This window comes from Ovis canadensis, chromosome 10 (assembly GCF_042477335.2).
Source record: "Ovis canadensis isolate MfBH-ARS-UI-01 breed Bighorn chromosome 10, ARS-UI_OviCan_v2, whole genome shotgun sequence".
NCBI lineage: Eukaryota > Metazoa > Chordata > Mammalia > Artiodactyla > Bovidae > Ovis > Ovis canadensis.
This window is the reverse complement of record NC_091254.1, coordinates 49,989,003-50,011,314: the sequence shown is the minus strand read 5'-3', so window position 1 is coordinate 50,011,314 and position 22,312 is coordinate 49,989,003. Positions and strand designations below refer to the sequence as shown.

The 22,312-nt window shown below is 41.9% G+C and overlaps 1 protein-coding gene across 3 annotated transcripts in view; it reads right to left on the bottom strand.

The window, feature by feature from the left end:
* XPO4 (exportin 4) overlaps positions 1-22,312 on the bottom strand; it is an 88,190-nt gene that overhangs the window by 23,107 nt on the left and 42,771 nt on the right. For 2 of the 3 annotated variants that reach the window (XM_069601689.1, XM_069601690.1), the window contains exons 8-10: positions 16,787-16,900; positions 12,404-12,561; positions 12,032-12,206 (exon numbers count right to left, since the gene is read on the bottom strand). In XM_069601689.1, the coding sequence (XP_069457790.1) occupies positions 12,032-12,206; positions 12,404-12,561; positions 16,787-16,900 (447 nt within the window). The remainder of the gene's footprint in view (positions 1-12,031; positions 12,207-12,403; positions 12,562-16,786; positions 16,901-22,312) is intronic. The other variant, XM_069601688.1, reaches the window with a different exon arrangement.

Genomic DNA, 22,312 nt, shown 5'->3' with positions numbered 1-22,312 from the left:
CCTAAAACTGTCTCAGATTTCACTTACACATCAGTTTTACCAACATTATTAGAGCTCAGAGAGCTGCTGCCTCTTCATTCATCTTCTGCTTAGCACTGTGAAATATCTTATTCTGAAAATTTTTCTGATACTCTGGGCAAAAAGCGAAAAATTCTGAATTTCAAATAGCATCCAATGAAATGTTAACAATGACATAAAAAAGATGGCATCTTAAGACCTCTTGAAAGACTGCACCATATTTTAGAAAATGCAATCAGGAAACTGAAGTCATAAAGAGTAATTATTTATTCTATTTATGATGATTCATTTCACTATTCCACCAACCTTGTAGGTGATTCTATCATTCTTCCATTTTCTTATTCTTTTAGTCTCTTTTTTATTATAGATGGGAATTGATGAGTAATGGTGAACTACTTCCTAAGATTAAGAAATAGCAAAACACTTCAAAATATAAGAGAAATCAGATCACTAAAATTTCACAATGCATTTTAGGCTTATACTAAGATAATTACAAATGTTCTTTTTGTTCTAAGGTCTCTAATAAAGAATAAAAATAATGAAAAACTGATGGTTGAACAGAACTGTTTAAAAAGAAATCCAAAAGCTAGACTCTGGTGGAACAGTGAGGGTTAAAGAGTCAAATAAAACCTATTCAGACATCATCTGCTGCCATGGGATTGAGAATCCATGTCATTCACGACATGAGGCTTTGCAGAAGATCATTTTCCATCTTTATTTTTACCGAATATTTGGGAGCATTCCTCTGAGGAGCAGGTGTGCTTCCTCTTTTTTCCCCCAAGAGCCTTCTAAGGACCTGGTATCTCCAGCCCCTTCTAAAGTCAGGCTTGCGGGTACAGATACTACAGCCTGATTGTTCAGACTGCTCCTTTTCTCTAGGCTTGACTTTCTGCTTTCCTCTTTCATCTAATTGCCTTCTGCAAGTTCTAAAAGATTATCTCACTCTAAACGTTCTTTTTATAAGCCATCAGAAATTTTGTATGAAACAAAGAGCATTATGAAAAAATACAAGAACCTCTGTTATAGTTTTAATGACTAAGTTCTTTCTCTCAAGGACACATCCACTGTTACAGGCTGCCTAATTCATGAAAGGGCAGCTGTGAAGGAAAACCTTACAGAGAACAAGACACCATTTGAGGGGTTACCTGAAAATGGAGCTGATTAAAGAATGTCTGTCCAACAGGGGAGTCACTTGTGATTTGTGCATGAGAGTGTTTGCTGCAGCATTACTGAAAACAGTACAAACTAATTCACTGAATCATTCCTTTAAGGTTTTGCATTAAAAACGATTTCTAACTCCAATTAATGACATGAGATGCTGATTATATAAAGGTATTATATAGGTCTGGATGTGAATCAACAGATGGCAATAAAGTGATAAATGTTGGAATGTTGGAGAATTTTAATTTTAGGTACTATCTGAATTACTTTTACCAATGACCATATACCATTTTCACATTAAAACTGTATTCTGAAATAACAGTAAGAACAAAATTATAAGAAATAGGCATGTTTCATTCTAATAAATGTATTATTGGGGGAAAAAAAGTGTCTTCATATTTGGATCAAGGCAAAAAGGAAACCTGAATACTCCCATAACTAACTATTCAGATTTTTTAAGTTTAAATTCTTTCCCCAAAGAAAATACCAGCTTAGTAAACTTACAGGTGAGATCTACTAAACTAGCAAAAAACAACCAAATAAAAAACCAACCAATCTTACAGAGACTGATCCAGAGAAGAGGAAACAAGAATGAGAAAGACATAACTCAGGAAGTGATGTTATCTTGACACCAAACAAACCCAGCCATTCACAAAAGGCCATGACACATGGTTGAGCTGGGTTCAACTCAGAAATGCAAGGGCAACTTTAACAAAAGAAAAATCTACAGAACCAACTGATCACACTAACAGATCAAGTAGAAACACAATTAATGATATTCAATACTCAACCATGTTTTAAAAATCTATTAGTGGGACTTCCCTGGTAGTTCGGTGTTTAAGAATCCATCTTCCAATGCCGAGGATACAGGTTCCATCCCTGGTCAAGGAACTAAGATCTCACCTGCCTCAGGGCAACTATGCCCACACGCTGCAACTAGAGAGGCCCCCATGCAAGTAGAGAAAGACCACATATCACAATGAAGACCCAGGAATCAAAATTTAAAAACAAACAAAAAGCCTATTACTCATTCTGATAAAGGAGAGCTCAAAAACAGTTAGCAAACATTACTCTGAATGATGAACCAGAAAAGATGTCTTCTACTACCATTTGATTCAACACTGCACCATAAGAAATGAACCATACACTAAGCGTCAGAAATACAAATGGTGAAGACTGAAAAAAGCAAGACTGTCATTATTCAGATGATACAACTGTCCACAGAGGAAAATCATTAGAATCAGTAAGAATTCTGAAAGGTCAGTAAATATCAGATCAACATACAAACGCCAACTTCAATTCTCCATGCCAGCAGCAATCTCAAAAATGATACTTACAGAAGATACTATTTACAACAGCAACAAGAATGAAAGGCACTAAAGGAAAACTTATTCCTTATTGAAAGGTAATAAATTATACCTTAATTAATATAGAGAAATACATTTATGGGCAGAATTAATACAGTAGAGATGTCCACTTTTCACTAAAGAATCACTATAATCCTAAGCACAATCCAACTTGAAAAACTGACACAATTTTTACAGGAAATAAAAAAGCTAACACAGTCAAGATTCCTCCTGAAAATCCAGGGTACAGTGGGAACTGACATCACCTTAAAACAAAACACAGGTGCAAAAACAGACTAGCTGACCAATGGAAGTGGTTAGAGCTCAAGAAAGTTCAACTAGTATGTGAACACTAGATAGTAACAGTCTTACAAATCATTAGGGAAGGAAGGGCTATTTGATGCATGTTGCTGGCAGCAGAGAAAAACAGCAACAAAACAAAAAGACAATCTAACAAATGGGGAAAAGATATTTGCAAACCGTATATTTGGTAGGAAGTTGATATCCAAATATAAGAAACTCTTGCAATCCAACAGCAAAAAAACAAACAAACAAACAAAAAAAACAGATGAAAGAAACAGCTTAAGAATCTGATTGAGGCTGGGAGATTAAGATGGTGGAAGAGAAGGACTTGAAGCTCATCTCCCCCTATAAATTCATTTAGACTGCATCTATATAAGGTGCTCTCACCCTGGGGTCCCCCTTCACCAGCTGGGGGAGCGGCAAGGAATGCAGCTGGCAGGATAGAGAGATGTGCACGCAGGGTCCTGGTCACCACCTGCTGTCTCCAGCCTTAGTGTAGACAGACCTGGGGTGAGCACAGGGCGGGCTGTGTGGAGACAGGCCAAATAGGCTGGAGTGTGGCTGGAGCCACAATCAGGGGTGTGGGGTGTGTGCAGGGCCCGGAGCCCAGGTTCACCTCGGGAGCCCCCCATCAGTGCAGAGCAGCCTCAGAAACAAATGAGTGGGCTCTGCGGCAGGACACAAGAGGGAAACACTGCATTAATGAAACGTCAGGAGGAGAAAGTTAAAAAAAAATCCCTTTTAAAATCAAATACAAAAAAATAAAATACTTATGAATAAACCTGACCAAGGAAGTGAAAAACAACAAGGTGTTGCCAACTATAAGAAGATGATAAAGACATATATCTGAAAAAGACAAATGTGTTCATAGCAGCAGTATTCACAATAGCCAAGACATGGAAGGAACCTAAATGTCCATCGACAGATGAATGGATAAAGATGTGGTACAGATGTACAATGGAATATTACTCAGTCAGTAATATTCTCAGTTGGGTTGAGGGCTCACCCGTGGGCATTTTGTTATTATTTATTTTTCATCTGTATTGTATATGCTATAACACAGTCATGGATGCTGGTTCTCAGGACTTGAGAAAGACACATAAAGCGGTCAGGTAAGTGCTGGATCTCCTTTGAGCAGCAGCAGCAGAGCAGCTGACCAGGAACCTTCAACACAAATCTAACCCAGAGCCAGCTAAGGATGGAGCAGGGGGATCAACAAGACAGTCTCTACCCAGAGAAACATCTGCGGCCTGTCAATACACTTCACCAAGCATGTGCTTTGCAGACATCATTTGTTAAGTCTTAACAGTTTATCTTGCCAAAATAAACAGACCGGTAACATACCTTAAGAGGAATAGCATCCTCTGAGCCCACGTCTCAGGAGGAAGAAGCAATGTTTCACACTGTTCCTAAGCACACACGTGATGCATGCTTACCATGTTTAATCTGAAATTCTGACAGAGAAGTACAAAAAAACTGTCAAAGCCTTAGTTAGAAGCTGTTCACTCTTGGAAGAGCGTTCCACAGTCCCTTGCACAAAGCCCTGACGTGAGACAAAGCAGGATCACATCGGACACTCAGCCCCCTCCCTGAAGCGGATCTAAAATAAGCACTGCAAACTTCCCAGAGCCTTCTGTTCCACTTGGAAACCAGCACAAGTGACTCATCAGGCAAAGTGTGAGAAATTTGGCTGATGACAATTGGCAGCTAAATCTTTCAGTCTAATCAGAGAACTGAAACCCGGCCCAGCACTTTCTCCTAATGCTTTGGCCCTGCTCCACTGCCCCTCTGGCCAGCACCCAGCAGCCAAGCCAGAGCACGTGCCCAGAGCTGACGAAGGGACCAAGCTGGACACTGCTCGTGCCTGGGGGCCCTTGGGCCTACTGCCAGCAGAGCTCTAGAGAGGCCCTGGAGCTTAGGGGGGCACTTGACCCCACTCACTTCGTCTGGGAACAGAGGGTGGAGAACGTAATTAAAATAGGATATCAGCACTGACACGTCAACACCCATAATTAACTTGCGAGCGTACAGAGGGGTGAACTTGCAGCTCTCCAGCCTCAGGAAAACAGTCTGCTTTTCTATCTGGTAACTATTTGAACCCACTCATGGATCACAGCCTTGTCATAGCAAAGGGGCTTGGATAACCCAATGAAGCCAGGAGCCATGCCATGCAGAGCCACACAAGATGGACGGGTCACCGTGGAGAGTTCTGACAAGACGTGGTCCACTGCAGGAGGGAATGGCAAATCACTCCAGTATTCTTGCTGCAAGAACCCCATGAACAGTATGAAAAGGCAAAAGGATATGACACCAGAAGGTGAGCTCCCCCTGGTCAGAAGGTGTCCAATGTGCTATAGGGGAAGGGCAGAGGGCAATTACTAATAGCTCCAGAAAGAATGAAGAGGCTGTGCCAAAGTGCAAATGGCACTCAGCTGTGGCTGTCTGGTAGGAAAAGTAAAGTCCAGTGCTGTAAAGAACAGTATCACATAGGAACCTGGAATGTTAGGTTCAGGAATCAAGGTAAACTGGACGTGATCAAGCAGGAGATGGCAAGAGTAAACATCAACATCTTAGAATCAGTGAACTAAAATGGATGGGAATGAGTGAATTTAATTCAGATGACCACTATATCTACTACTGTGGGCAAAAATCCCTTAGAAGAAATGGAGTAGTCCTCAAACAGAAGAGTCTGAAATGCAGTACCTGTGTGCAATCTCAAAAAATGACAGAATGATCTCAGCTTGTTTTCAAGGCAAACCATTCAATATCACAGTAATTCAAGTATGCCCTAAACACTATCCTGTATGATTGTACAGTGGAAGTGACAAATAGATTCAAGGGATTAGATCTGATAGAGTGCCTGATAAACTATGGACAGAGGTTTGTGACATTGTACAGGAGGCACTGATCAAGACCATCCCCAAGAAAAAAAAATGCAAAAAGGCAAAATGGTTGTTTGAGGAGGCCTTATGAATTCCTGAAAGAAGAGAAGTGAAAGGCAAAGAGGATAAACCCAACTGAATGCAGAGTTCCAGAGAACAGCAAGGAGAGATAAAGCCTTCTTAAGTGAACAAGCAAAGAAATAGAGGAAAACAACAGAATGGGAAAGACTAGAGATCTCCTCAAGAAAATTGGAGATACCAAGGGAACATTTCATGTAAAGATGGGCACAATAAAGGACAGAAATGGTATGGTCCTAACAGGAGCAGAATATACTAAGAAGATGTGGCAAGAATACACAGAAGAACTGCACAAAAAAGATCTTAATGACCCAGATAACCTCAATGGTGTGATCACTCACCTAGAGCCAGAATGCTGGAGTATTAAGTCAAGTGGGCCTTAGGAAGCGTCACTACGAACAAAGCTAGTGGAGGTGATGGAATTCCAGCAGAGCTATTTCAAATCCTAAAAGTTGATGCTGCCAAGAGTGCTGCACTCAATATGCCAGCACATTTGGAAAACTCACCAGTGGCTACAGGACTAGAAAAGGTCAGTTTTCATTCCAATCCCAAAGAAAGGCAATGCCAAAGAATGTTCAAATTCCATACAACTGCACTTATTTCACATGATAGCAAGATTATGCTCAAAATTCTCCAAGCAAGGCTTCAGCAGGACATGAACCAAGAGCTTCCACACGTACAAGTTGGATTTAGAAAAGACAGAGGAACCAGTGGATGTTGACAAAATTGACAACATCCACTGGATCATAGAAAAAGAAAGGGAACTCCAAAAAATATGTACTTTTGCTTCATTGACTTCACTGAAGCCTTTGACTATGTGGATCACAACAAACTGTGAAAAATTCTTAAGAGATGGAATATCCGACCACCTGACCTGCCTCCTGAGAAATCTGTATATAGGTCAAGAAGCAAGTTAGAGCTGGACATGGAACAACAGACTGGTTCCAAATCGGGAAAAGAGTTCATCAAGGCTGTGTACTGTCAGCCTACTTATTTAACTTATATATGCAGGGTACATTGTGCAAAATGTCCAGCTGAATGAATCACAAGCTGGAATCAAGACTGCCTGGAGAAATACCAACAACCTCAGATATGCAGATGACACCACCCTAATCGCAGAAAGTGAAGAGAAACTAAAGAGCCTTTTGATGAGGGTGAAAAAGGAGACTGAAAAAGCTGGCTTAAAACTCAACATTCAAAAAACTAAGATCATGGCCTTTGGTCCCATCACTTCATGGCAAATAGAAGGGGCAAAGATGGAAACAGTGACAGACTTTATTTTCTTGGGCTCCAAAATCACTGTGGACAGTGACTGCAGCCATGAAATTAAAAGACACTTGCTCCTTGGAAGAAAAGTTATGACCAACCTAGACAGCATATTAAAAAGCAGAGACATCACTTTGCCAACAAAGGTCCGTCTAGTCAAAGCTATGGTTAACCAGTACTCAAGTACAGATGTGACAGCTGGACCATAAAGAAGGCTGAGCACCAAAGAATTGATGCTTTCGAATTGTGGTATTGGAGAAGACTCTTGAGAATCCCTTGGACTGCAAGGAGATCCAACCAGTCCACCCTAAAGGAAATCAGTCCTCAATATTCACTGGAAGGAGAGATGCTGAAGCTCCAGTACTTTGGCCACCTGATGCTGAAGCTCCAGTACTTTGGCCACCTGATGCGAAGAACTGACTCACTGGAAAAGACTCTGATGCTGGGAAAGACTGAGGGTAGGAGGAGAAGGGGACGATAGAGGATGAGATGGCCAGATGGCATCACTGACTCAATGGACATGAGTTTAAGCAAACTCTGGGAGATAGTGAAGGACAGGGAAGGCTGGCACGCTGCCGTCCTTGGGGTCAAAAGTGTCTGAGACACAACTTAGCAATTGAACAACAACAAGAACCACTTGGACACATACAAATAGTGGTTAATTTTGTTTATGAAAACACTGCCAAATGAAGTTTGGGGAAGAAAAGTTTCAGTATGTGAATCTGGTCTCCTTTTAACATGCATGTGAATTTCAGATTAAAATCTAGCATTACTATACAATTCCAACTATATGACATTTAAAGGCCACACTTTGGAGACAAGGAAAGAGCCCTGGTTGTCAGGGAGGGGTGGGCTGGGGGCAGTAAGACTCGTCTGTGTGAAACCATAATGGCGGATGCACTCATCACACATATCCACACCCATGACCCATGTAACAGAGTGAACCCCAACAAAGACGTGGGCTCGGGGTGCTGGTGACAGTCAGGGTAGGTTCATCAACTGTCACACATGCACCCTCGGGTAGGATGCTGATGGTGGGGAAGGCTGTGTGTTGGGGGCGGGGGGAATTCTCTATTTTCACTCCATTTTGCTATGAATCTAAAACTGTACTATAAAAATAAAGTATGCATGTGTGCCTAATGTCAGATACTGTAAAAGTATACCAGATAAAACATGGTGCCAATATGGTTCTAACATCTGACTGCTACGCTGTAGACAACTCCCACAGACCTTTTTCTACAAACAGCAAAAAATCAACGTGACAACTCCAAATCATTTTCACAAAACTGGGAAGCTCTCTCTTTGCCCGGGAGCATTGTCTTCATATATAAACGTGTGTTACCTGACTCAGTTAAGAAAAGCATTATGATCCACAGGCATAACTACAGTAAGTGGCTATGAGCCATCAGCTCTCACATGGAGCCACACTGCTAATGAAAAGCCTGCTGAACTCCTGTTTCCTGTAAACAGCCAGGGGCTGCTCTTCTGCTCTCAGGAGGACTCAGGAGGAAGGCGAGCACGCAGAACCGTCGAGGTCACAGAGGGTGGAAAGGAGCCAACAGCACAGCCCGGCACCCTGGCAGCGCTCGTTAGCAAACACGACACAAAATCATTTGGCAGAAGTAACTTGTGCAATATAAACCGTGCTTATGACAACAGGGGGAAACTCCAGGTAGGTGGAAGGGGTAAAGGCCCCAGCGATATACTGTAGTATCTGCATGGCTGGCACACAGCTGTTCATCTTATTATTCTTCACAATGTTTATACATACACACACACACACATATAAAGTTTTTACTTGACATGAACAAAATACTCCACAATAAGTTTAAATTTTATATGCTTGCCATAACCCACAAGTCCAATGACAGATAATACATGTGTAATACATGTATCAGATAATATATAGTGTAAAATAGCAAGCAAGGACATACGAAAGATTAAAGATGGAAAGAACTAAAACAGTCTGTGCTGTTGCTCATCTGCTATATTCTTTCTGGTATGCATGCATGCTAAGTCACTTCAATTGTGTCTCTGTGACTGTATTTTTTGTGACTCTAAAGACTATAGTCCGCCAGGATCCTCAGTCCATGGGATCTCCACGCAAGAATGCTGGAGTGGGTTGCCATTTCTGCCTCCAGGGGATCTTCCCAACCCCCGTGTCTCTTACGTTTCAGGCACTGGTAGCTGGGTTCTTTAGGTTCTTCACTACTAGCGCCACCTGGAAAGCCCCTTTCTGAGTGTAGCATCATATGAAGCAAAAATCTCAACATAGAGAAAAAACACAGAAATGTTACAAATAAAAAGTCATGATCTCTGCATTTTAAAAAGAATTTAGGGACTTCCCTGGTGGTCCAGTGGCTAAGACTCCACGCTCCCAATGCAGGGGGCCCGGGTTCAGTCCCTGGTTGGGGAACTAGATCCCTTAAGCTGCAACTAAAACTTCTCATGCTGCAACTAAAGATCCTGTGAGCTGCAACTAAGTCCAGGTGCAGCCAAATAAATTTTTTTTTTTTAAAAAAGAAGAATTTAGAGAAGTCTCTGAATGTCAAATGCAATAGAAATGAATTCATTCTCTTGTTTTTCTAGCCAGTCCTCACAGCACAGAATTAATTTGACTCAGAGCACCCATGCATATGACAGTATTCCTAGCCTCTGAATAAATAGTCTAAATTATAACTTTTCAGAGAATTTTTAACGTTACACTCTTAGATTAACTTTTTCCTTTTGGAAAACATATATGACTTTCCAAATTCTTAACGCTAAACAATGTATTTATCAAACACAGTGCCTGGTGAAATGTAGGCGATAGATAAACATTCACAGAACTGGACTGACCCAGCAGCCCTCCTAAGGGCCAGCATCGCTGGGACTCGCCCACCTGCCCTGAGGTGGCCGGGCCTCCTCAAGTGTTCCCTTATGAAACCCTAGCCAATAGATCTAGTTGTTCCAATGGTAGTCTTGTAAGCAGTACAACCCTTGCCAATTTGGTTGCTATGAGTCATGGAAAGCATTAGACAAATCTTTTCCCTCTGCTTTTTTCGATGGATAACCAACTGTTTCTAACACCATTTTTTAAACATCATAAACAGGTTAAAAGAAATCAATTTGTTAAAAGAAAGGAAGACAGCACAAGAAACACCCGCTCTCTGCAAGTGCATCCAGGCCCTCTGAGTTCCAATACTTCTGTCAAACCTTGGCAGAAACAATGTTTTCCAAGTTGTTAGTTCCCTAGACAAAATAAATAAATGCTCAAATTCAAAACCTGCAAACCAAAAATGTTACATATCTTTCAGCAATTCCTCTATAAGATGGTTAGAAGATTCCTCAACCCACAGACAGACACTAAAAAGCAGCTGTGCTTCTAAACGTGCTTATTCTGTTTAACCCCCAGGGTTTAGAAAAGAAAACGAGACAAGGGGGAAGGGGTAGGGGAAGGGGGGACTCAGGATGTGAAGCGCTACTGACTCAGTATCTGTGATCACTTGAAAAGGGTTTGAGTAAAGCTTCCTTTAACTCACCCTGTACTTCCACACCTAGAACATCATTTTCCTCGCCCAGAAATTCAGATCTCACATGTGAGGCCTGTAAATCTCTATTCCTCCATGACCCACACTTTCCAACACACAAATGTCTTCCTGGCCTGGCTCCTTCCCCATCAAACCATGGGGCACCCACAGTGCGGACACAGCCACATCTGAGTTCTTCATGTTCTGACACCTACAAAAAGGGACACTATACACTTCCACACATGTTGCCAGACCTCCCAACAAAACAGCCGTTAGGACTTCACTCGAAATTCTGTCAAATGTTCACAAATCATCTTCTTACCCTTAGAATCTTTGAAAAGGATTTACATTTCATAAAAAGAAAAATTAGCTTCAACAATAACTACTTTGCAGGGAAAAAAATCAATTACTTCCCAAGATTAATGGAGTTATTCACAGTAACTGTTACACACGCAGCTTTGTTGTCAGAAAGTTTAGTACCTGTTTTCTAGATTAAATATAAAACTTGGAAGATATTCATTTAAAATCTGTACCTAGAAACATCTCTGAGTAATGGAACTGGTCTTCATTTTAATGTAAATTAGAATTTACTAAGGTATATTATTAAACCATAGCACCAAAAATATTTTCAAGAGCATAGTCTAATCAAAATAAATAGGGTTACAATTATTTGAACCAAATTATATTTATGCAATTTTCAGGTAAGCCCAAGATTTTTAAATTCTCAAGCAATACTTAAAATTATATATAGTCACAACCATACCATAAAGCTCACAGCATCCTCTGAACTTAATCAAACAGCTTAATATTAAAATGGGCTTTCAGCATAATATTTAATATAAACATTTCACTCCATTTCCTATATTCATGTACTAAATTATCTCAACTTAAAATCTTTAGACCAGGGCTAAAGTGGCTCAGTGGTAAAGAATCTGCCTGCCAATGCAAGAGACACGGGGTTGATCTCTGATCAGGGAAAATTCCACATGCCGAAGAGCAACTAAGTCTGTGCACCACAACTCCTGAGCCCTGTGGTCTAGAGCTCAGGATCCAAACAAGAGAAGCCATCGCAATGAGAAGCCCAAGCACCACAACCAGAGAGTGGTCCCCACCTGCCACAAGTGAAAAAAAGGCCCGTGTAGCCAAAAATAAATAAATAAAATTATAAAAAATAAACAAAAGAAATTAAAAATAATTCCTTAGACCAATAAGGGAAGCCTGGCATGCTGCACCCCATGGGGTCACAAACAGTTGGATATGACTGAGCGACTGAACTGAAAGTGATTTTAATCACAAATGTTTTAAAAGCCATGTTTCCAAGCACAGATCACCAAATAATTTGCACATATAAACAAGAACACATGCCTTTAAAATGATGACTCACTGTGAGCAGTGCTCAGAAGCAGAGCAGCCCTCACTGTGAGATGGACGGAGAGACGGATGCCGTGTGATAAGAGGAGCAACTTACCACTTCCTCTAGTGCAGCGCTGCGCCCAAAAGAGCAGGTGAGGTGCGTGAGGCAGTTGACGAAGGACGAGAACAGCTCTCGGGGGATGGCAGTCAGCACGTTTCGAGGGAACACGGTGATCAGGTTGCTGATGATGCTGGAGATGCCCACAGCCTCAGAGTCTTCTATCTCGATCCTACAACCCAAGGTGTGGGCACCGGCATTAAGTGGAGCAGGGGGAACTGGTTTCCACCCACTTGTTCCAAAGGCAAGTCTCTGTGTGCTCACTCACATATAACTACTTCAGAGGGTTAAGGGGAATCACTGGTTTCTCTTCCCCTCCACCGCAAACCATGCAGGAGAGCCAGGGCCGCTCCCAGCTGGGACACCTACCCGTTGATGGTGCCCAACAGGCCCTCAATGAAGTGGGCGAGGTAGTCCACCTGAGCGCCCTCATCAGGGAAGACAGGCCCGTGCAGGGATGCCAACTGTGCAAGGCACTGCAGCGAGTCCTGGGCCATGTCAGAATCCTCTCTGATCTTTCGATGTACCTGTTGGAAAGATGAGCTAATCCATAAAAATAAATTCTTCTTTTATAAGGGTCACGTTTCTATCATGCCAAATGAAGGGAGAGAAAAATTCACTGCAGCCAATTATTTCTAGAAAACTGATTCCGAAGTTAAATTTGAAAATTGTGCCTCAGTGCATTGCTTTGTTACAGGCCATGATTTTAAACGTATCAGTTAATCTTCAATGGAGGGCTACCTACATTGTGAAAACTGAACTGTCTCCAGCCTATTGTGACAAAGAGAGAAACAGATGCTGGCCAGTTAGGCACACTGCTCCTTCTAAAAACAGCAAGGACGACAGTCGTCTGTATTACGCTAACTATGCCTCACCCAGGCTCCTGCTAAAGTTAGCGAAGTTCAGGCAGATGGCGCTCCGGTGGATGCAGACAATCACACTCAGAAAACCAGCGCTCCCCTCCATTCCTAGGCGCACGCTCACTCAAACAACACATAAACAGTCTTCCATTAACTCTGAGACTGCCTACAAGTTGTCCGAATCTCATTTTATGCTACATCATTGCAATTAATAAATTATTTTTTTTTAATTTTACTTAGATTCTATTTAAGTTCACTTTGAACCTCATCTAGATTTTATTTCAGTTCTGCAATACTGATCTGAAACACCTGGTATACAGCATTCCGATAAAGGTCATTAATGTTCTCAGACTTAATAACCAAAACAACCCAGGAAAATGGTTCAGAGAACTCACAGGAAACTTCTCATCTTAATCTACCACACGTACTATGGCCATCTTCTACTTTCCACAAGCATTTCACTTTTCCAGCCCCCTTTCCCCTACACAAACCTCTCTGCTTTCTGAATGTCACAATGTATACATTTATTCTCCACGGGTTTCAGATGATTTCACTCTGACTATACAAATCACATATAAGTTATGTGAAGGTAGAACGTTTCCCAAGTATGCACTGGTGCAGGGGTGAGACACTGAGCACTTACACACCCCCAGTTCTCAGATGGATTCCCCATCAGTCTTCAATTCCTGAGCTTCTTAAGGTTCTAAGAAACTTAAAATATTAGAAACTCGCTACAAGTCACAAAATTAACTTATCTACTGACATGTTACCCTCTCTGGTTTAGAAAAGGGGTTGGCAACCCACAGGCCATGGGCCAGACCTGGCTTCCTGCCTGCTTCTGTGTAGCCTGTGAGGTAAGAACTGTTTACCTTTGTATGTGGCTGGGAAAAACAAAATTGAAGAACAATACAGTATTTTAGGACACGTGAAAATTACACAGAACTCATGACTTAACAGCTGTCACGGAGGTTTTGCTGTGTGCTTGTCTTCATAGGGTGGAGTAGAAGCTGCTTTGGAGAACTCACGACCTGCGAAGCCCAGCAGCTCACCTGGCCAGGCCCTCCCTGGTCCACAGCAACACAGTGTTTTTCAAAGAATCCTGAGTTTTATATAAAGTCGATTAAAAGTACGATGCACAAGTGCATGTATACACTCTACTTCAAGAACTTCTGAACACAACTATTCTTAAGTGCCTTATCTGAAGGCTGTAACTACACTTCTGTCACTGTGTTTTTTAACCTTTTCAACATTTAAATGTGACAGACAACACAGTCTGGGGCCCCAGAGGGCTGCTTCATCAGCCAAGTGGTCGCTCAACACTGGTCTAGACCTGAGGAAGCAAAAGAAATAGCCAACGTGGACCATGTCATGAAATAAAATAAATAAAATAAAATAAACCATCCTCAGAGCCTGACTTCATTGTTCAGGCTTATCTTTCCTGAAACATGAACCACATAAAGTGCATGATAAATCAACAACTGATTCTTATGGAAGATGTAGATTCCTGCCGTTCTTCCATCACACAGAGGCTCTACCATATCTGAACTACATTACACAACTTAAAACCCAAATCCAACACCTGAATAGGGGAAAGCAGAGGGATAAAGAAAGGCTAAGTCCAGCCAAAGACCCAGGCAAGTGAGTGGAGAAGCAAGACAGGAAATACAGAGTAAAGAAAGGCTCATGAGTAAGACGCTGGGCTCTGCAGAGACACAGGGAATCAAAGATGTCTGTGGGCCTCCAGTCGAGTGCCTGGTGAAGCACGGGACCAGAAGGCTCTGAGACTGAACACAGACAAGGAGTGGGGCGAGACGGGCGTAAGCAGAAGACAAGTACGAGGAGATCACACACGGCTGCGAAGCTGACAGCTGAGACGGGACCACCAGTATCCACACAGCAAGCAGTGTGAAGAAGAGACAACATGGAAGATCAGAAAGGAAAAACTAAGGAGAGGGGCTTTTCCAGCTCCTAAGGGAAAGGAGAAAACGGGATCAGTCGTCAACCTGCAAGGGCCAGAAGGCCATCCAGCCCCCTGAACCCAGAAGGGCCAAATCCAGGTCGAGGCCATGACACAGTACGTACAAGTGCAGCAATTCAAATCTAGAGAAAAGTAACAACCTGTGGAAAAACGCTGCAAAGAGGCAATAAATTCACAGAATTGAAACTTAAAAAGTAAACTCAAAAAAAAGAATGAAACAAGATTAGTCATGACATTTTTCTAACAAATGACAAAATTAAAATTGTTCATAAAGTGCATACGTGAAAGTAACAGGCCACAGAATACAAAACTGTTAAAATAACAAAGCAAAAGGATTAACTCTCAAGGCTGAGTGACTGCCCACGGAGGCTCCCAGCTGACAGGGGCAGCTGCTGCCGCGTCTAGACAGCTGTTCAGACCAGGAGCCGCTTCCAGCACTGCTGCAAAGTTTTCTACCTTTTCAAAAACTGTTTTCAGTCAAATGAATAATACAGAGAATTGAACTTGGATCCACATCAAAACAAGTTCTGCCCACGGAGGCAGGCAAGAGAGTGTTAAAGTGTAGTTACAATCACCTTTGATACTAATACTGTTTTTACCCACTACTTCTCGGATTTACAGAATAAAATGCAAGGTAATACTCAGTTTGAACATTTCTACAGAAAAAGATTTTTATGTACACTAAGGGATGAACAACCTTGTTCTCGCTATTTTTTTAAAAATATATACTATATGCCTACCACATTTTAAATGCTGTATAAATAGGCAACCAGTTGTAAGGCTGGTGACTAGCATTTTTAAAACATATGAACAGATAAACTATAATTAATGGTTGGGATTTAGCAAAATAGCTTATCATTTTTTAAACTGGTCTTTATCTGCACTTTTGTCCCAGTTGCTATAACTAATGTGGATGTTTGCACTGTATCTGCAGACAGATCAACATACACACACACACACACTCTCTCCCACACTCTATCAGAGACACACACACGTATTTTTCCTAGCTTCTGCCTATTACACTGGGGGCCCTCTTGGGCAAAGATGGGAACAGCTTCCTAACTTCTTCATTATTTAGCAAGCAAAAAGCAGGACTATTTAAAGCAGGGGTCCAGCCGAAGTGAACTGCTACTCAAGAACACTGACTTAGCCCACGGCTGGCAACAAAGTGCACTGCTCCAGAGAGCTCTTCTCATGTGGCCCAGGGTCCCGAGGACTTCCTTGATTCTGGCAGGTCATACGGTAAACACTCCTCTCAGCACACCGAGGGCAGTGCCCGCGTTCTCCACCCCCACTGCCCAACCCCTGCCTCCAACACACACACGTTCTACGTGTCAGTAATATGATGGCAAAGCTGCAACCAACCAGACAAGGAGCAGAGGTGAAGCCTGGGCTAGGAGGCCAGATACCAGTGCCATCTGCAAAAATGTCAACTATGCCACTCTTCTCACTAAAGGTTTAATTTGTTTTTAAAAATGTAGCTGTTTGCTCACTGAAATGTTATTTATGTTACTATGTAGTGGTCTGATATTGCTATTTTTAGGTGAATTAATAATTTATATTTTAAAGTTCTCAGTTTGAATTTTTAATATGGAAAATATAAACACTATTAGCTATAACCCACATAAACCAAAGCTGTTTGGGGTTCTCGATAATTTTTAAGAGTGTAAAGAGGTCCCAAGACCAACACCTTGAGCCCTATGACATTAAACCCATCCTAATTACATAACATTCTTATAAACCAGCAAAAACATTTCTTTATAATCTTTGTTTAAGCAGTATACTGATTAGAAGAGAAGGCTTTGGAGGACAAAAGCAATTTGTCCTGTTTCACTTAAGAGAAATATAGAAGCTGGCCTTCCCGAGGCACCCTTCTGTGGCCTCCCTGTGGGCGGGGGTGGGGGCAGGACTTACGGTAAAGAACAGCTCCATGACCCTGCTGTCCAGGAGGGCCTCCCGCCAGGACTCCGTTGGCTTCAGGAGCACGTTCTGTGAGGACTCAAACATGGCTATATAATGTCTGCCCAGTTATCTGGGGTCAAGGTCAACCACAATAACATTCCGACTTTGTCGAAAATGTAAGCCTAAATATAACGGAGCCATCCAGAAAGAATGTAATGGAAACAGTTTAAGCCTCTTCACATATGCTACACAATTCCTGCCTGAAGCTAAGGAATAAAAGGCATTAAGTGCTGGGAAAAAAAGAATGCTACAGGAATGCAGATAACAGTTCCATTATAATTATATGTCACGCTGCAGGGATAGGCGATCTGAGTGGTGGCAACAGAAGGAAACCAATGCAAAACAGATGCCAAAACACAGGCAAAAAAAAAAAAAAAGAAAAATCAACTTCTGCATTTTTATCCCATCACTTCCCTCCAGGATCTTACAGCAGCTAAAATCACTTATACAAAATGCAAGTCTCATACAGTCTGCTTGGAAAAACAGCATTTTCCCCAAATACATTTTCTGGGAAACAAAAAAAGAGAACAGGAAGAGCAAATACACATGGTGCAGAAGGAGAACAAGTCCCACACATCAGCGCATTCAACTTCAGACAAAGAAGTTTTTCTGTTTACACACACTCTATCTCAGACTAAAAACCAATGTTTATAGTGTTCAGGCGTTTACGGTTAGCTGCTGCACACAGAATCCTGTCCTCGCCACACAAGAGTCACCATGACACACCTGCAGGTGTCTGTGAACAGAACTCACTTGGAGACACGGACAAAGCCACTGAGGATTTGAGAAAGGAGAAGGCTGTGTGGACACAGAGACAGCGCTGCACCCCGTCTGCACAAGCTAAGTGCCCACAAACATATGTCAGTTAGGCCACGTGCTCATCACCCAGTGAGAAACTTCAACAGGTTATCCAAAACTACAGGTGGCAAAAAAGTTCAAATGCTGAATTTCCATCAAAGCCCAAATCATTAAGAGAACATTACAGGCAATGCTCTGGAAATGTTTTAGATTTTTGCTTAATAAATATCTAATCTCACTCTGTGTCTTAAGAGCAAGGAGGGGCACTGAGAACTCCTTCAGAAGCCATTACTTGCTTCTGAAAAGTCACCCCAGAAATGGTCTGCCTTTACGTGACTGCTGAACGAAAGTGAAACTCAAACCAGGTTCCATTCAGCTCACTTTCCCCTTCCTCTGTCTGCCCCCTTGTGGAGTTGGGAGCAGCAGGGACTCTGTACATGGTGGGGAAGACACCACCTCCTCCACGACCTCATCCTCTCACAAGGCTCCCATTTGGGGTACAGCTCCACCAGAAGGGAACACATGACTGAGCACTAGGCCTCCCCATGAGCTGTCTACAAACGGGGCTTGATCGCCCTTTACAGAAACACACTGACGTGTCTGTGGTGGACTTATCTGATGTCTAGGACGTGCCTCACAATAATCTGGGGCTGGAAGAGCACACATGAAATAAAGCTTACAGCTGTTGAAGCTGCGTGTTCTATTTCTGTGCATCTTTGGAATTTTCCACAATAAAAGGTTGGGGCATAAAACAAGGAGGCTCGAACACATGAAATAAAGCACCTGCATGAGGCAATGAAGTTTTTGTACTTTACTAAAAATACTTCACTTACACTTTTCCAAGTTAATTTCCTTAACTTGCAATGTCCCATTTTACTAACTAAAGGCAATTTGGGGGTATATAAATGTTCAATAATGAAAAATATTAAATACTTACACTGAGTACTATGTTGAGCAAAGATGCACAAAAACATTACAACAATTTCGTTTTATTTTTTTAAGGAGTCACAATCTGACATTAAAATGGTAATAAACTGTTAGCTGTTGGATATCCAAATCTAATACACAAAATATCTGTGTATAATCACTACATACTTTCAATGAGGAAAATAACAGAACTTAATATGCTATATGCTCACTAAGATGTCAAGATTCTACTTCACATCAGGGGAGTTGTGCGACAGACACTGAGCCTTGACAGAATGGTCAGGCCACTTGCCCTGGGTTTTATTCATGCAGCCGTCCAGGCAGCGCGAACGCATGCGGCTCTCAGGTGAGGAGTAATGGAGGCCCCTGGAAGGCCCAGCACAGAGCGGGGGTGCTGGGGGCGGACACAAAGAGGGCGTTTATGGACTCTGCTAGCCCTGGACACATGGAAAAGCTCACTTCAGCCTGCCAGTTATAAAACAGCAAGGGCTTCATCCAGGTCCTTTGGTAAGTGAGAGGCGATAACATCAAAAATAGGTATTACAAAAGGAAACAAGACCTAGACCAAGGCACTTGTCTCTTTCCTGTCTTTCATTCAATTACAAAGAGCATATCCTCCATAAATACTTGCAGACAGCAGTTACTCATATTAAGAGGAAATAGGTAAAAGTTTGAGAGAGGGCTTTTTTCCAGATATGAAATAGAATTACATGCAATGGCTCACCTAAACATCAGGTGCAAAATAATCCTCAAATCTTTTACTTCCAGTGTTAGCTGCTCTTGATCTTGGCTGGTTTTAAACACACTGATTTCTGTGCCCAGTCTCTATGGGAAAATGTTGACAACCAGGCTGGTTTTAGAATCATCATTCCTTACATGCTGTCCACAGCACAAGAAGACCTCAGACTTTAATATCTGGCACCATCAGAAAATACGTTTCCCCAACAAGTATTTTAAAGTTCCAGGTGAGTTTTGTTTGCTAACTCCAAACATGGAAAGGCTCTTTATCTCTGGCATGACGCCTGCCTTCTGCTGAGAAAGCTCACTGGTAACATGTCTGGCCAAGAGGCACGCTGACTGTTCCCCGAGGAGTCACTCTAGACCCTGCATACTAACCCACCTTCTCTCTACTGCTCAGCTGAGCACTACCACCTAACACCAGTAAGAGTGAACATGTGCTCCAGTTTGTACAATAGGACACAATTGTATGACTCAGTTATAAATAACATCTCTACTAAAATAACATAATTATCCTCAGACACATTTTAATATGAACTTAAAACATAAAAACAACAAAATGAAACAAATTTTTAAACACATTGTTCTAACAAGAAACACATGTTCTTAGCACACTGTCCTGTGAAATGGCTGGAGTTGCTGCCTATGAAAGGAGAGGATAGGGACTCCTGTGCTGCCTGAAATATTACTATTAACAACGTGTGCTAACACCACGGTTCAACTAAAAAGCCAGTTAAAAGCGTATCACAGCATGTGACTGGTGAACACAACCAGTCACCCACAGATCTGGACTGTAAGTAACTGCAGACTCAAAATAATGTAGAGAATTAAGGTAATTCAACTTTTGATTTGGTATTACCTGTTACTTATGTCTGTATCTATGTATAAGTGACCCCGAAATACACTTCTCTCAGATAATTCTTAATGTAGAATAGTTTAAAAACAAAAGGAGAAGACCATCACTGAAGTTCAGAAATCTAGCACTTTTCCTCTTAAGAAAATAATTTTAAATGATTTAAAATTTAAATGAAGTAGTATTTCTCCTTTTCAGGTTTTGTACCTTTCTTTGTTTTTCCTCTTCTGTGACCATCACACCCCTTCTTTCCATGATTCCAAAATCTTTACCTTTTTCAAGTTCTTGTTTAATAACTTGTGATTCTCTTCAAACCTAGTCTATGATACACAAATGGGAATTACACTTTTCTTTTCCTGACAGACAAAAGTAAGCTTTCCCAAAAAACTATTACACGAAGCAAGAGTCTCTAACAGTTTTAGCAAAACAACAGGTTCCTATTAAAAGCTGCAAAAGTCTCAGTTTACGGCGCTACTTTAACAGCTGTGTCATAATATCAACATGATATTGCTTTATCTTTTTATCTAAATACATTATCAATAAAGAGAAGTCTAACAATGAAGTGATCATTTACTAAATGATCTTTTATTATATACCTGTCAGATTTTAGGAGACATACGAGTCAATCTGGTGATTAATAACATTAAATAGCAATCGTTCACCAAAATTCAAATCAGATTTTAAACCAAGAATTTTCTGGGGCTACAGCTTTACGTATTTTTTAAAAATAAATACTAAACTCAAGTAATTCATATTTTGTACCAAAACCATTAATTTCTGATCAAATAAAATTCAACCCACATGACAGCCACAGGGAGCTGCTTTCAGCTTTTAATAATCTCACATTAAAAAAAAAAAAAATCTGTCATCATGTCAATGTCACTTCACCTTCCCGTGTTTTCACCAACTTCTCGAACAGGAGCTACAGTACAAGGAGTCCCGTGTCCCTGGACACACTACAAGCCCCTCTTCGAGCAAGGCTGCAATGCTGAAGTGGAAACCCAGTGTCTTCCAAGCTCTGCACTCTCAGTCCCCTGGAAATTGGTCACAGCTGGAGGCTAACTGCACGCACGGTGTAGAATTAACTCTCCGGCTCCTGGCCTTCCTCCCGTGGAGAGTTTACAGAGCTCTAAAGCTCTCCTCGGGTGAAGCTCGCCCGTCCAAGCAACCAGAGGCACCAGCACCTGGCCTGCCCTGGGACCGCGGGCCAGAGCCTCACACACGGAAGAGCCAGGAGCACAGGCTGCCCACACTAGCCACAACTGTCAGTGGATAAACCAGTCAAGTCTTCTGTCTCAACCACACAGCATGACCCGTAAGTACAGGCTCTTAACTAAAAGGGAAGGTCACCTTGGAAACACACAAGCAAATGAGGTCCTGTTCATCTGCGGACCCCTTGGACTCCTTCTGCACGGAATCACCACGCAGTGGGGCCAACAGCAAAGCAACAACTTCACAGCTCACACCACAGCGACAAGTTACCCTCCAACAAATGTGGAAAGCCTAGAGTCTCAGCGGCCTAGCCTTGCAGGCACTTCATACCACAGGGAGCCCTTGCAGCAACCTCATGCACATCTATCTTACAGAAGGAATACCTTAACTCTCCCAGTGCCCCACACCCTTTGTCCCACCTCATTAGTAAAATGAAAAATTTCAGAAGCAAGGGGAAGCCCAGTTTTTCTCCTGACATATTTAATCTCCGTTAGTGCTACTTTTTCTAACAACAAAAACTGCTATCTCTGGCACAGCACAGAACCATGGAGCCCAGTCTCACACAGCACTTAGTCCAAGGAACCAAAGTCCTTTGAAATAAAGGAGAACTGACCTCACCTGAAAGTCTTCCAAAGCCTTGCCTCCAAATAGCAACGTCGGCTTTACTGGAAATCCTAGAGTAGGGGAAGCTTCTGTACCCCGTTACTATCTTATGATCCAGTTAGCTTCCCCAAGAGCTTGAGCTGAAAAATTTTACCAAAACCAAATCGGATCCACAAAAATAGAATACCAATAAAAGGCAGTGTAACCAAACTAAAAAAAGAATGACTACTTATGCCAACATACCACACATACCTGCCAAGCATTCTTATTACAAAACGACATTGTCATCTCTGATGAGCGTTGCCAACCCCTGAGCGTTTATGGGCGCTAGGTGAGCTGACGGCTAA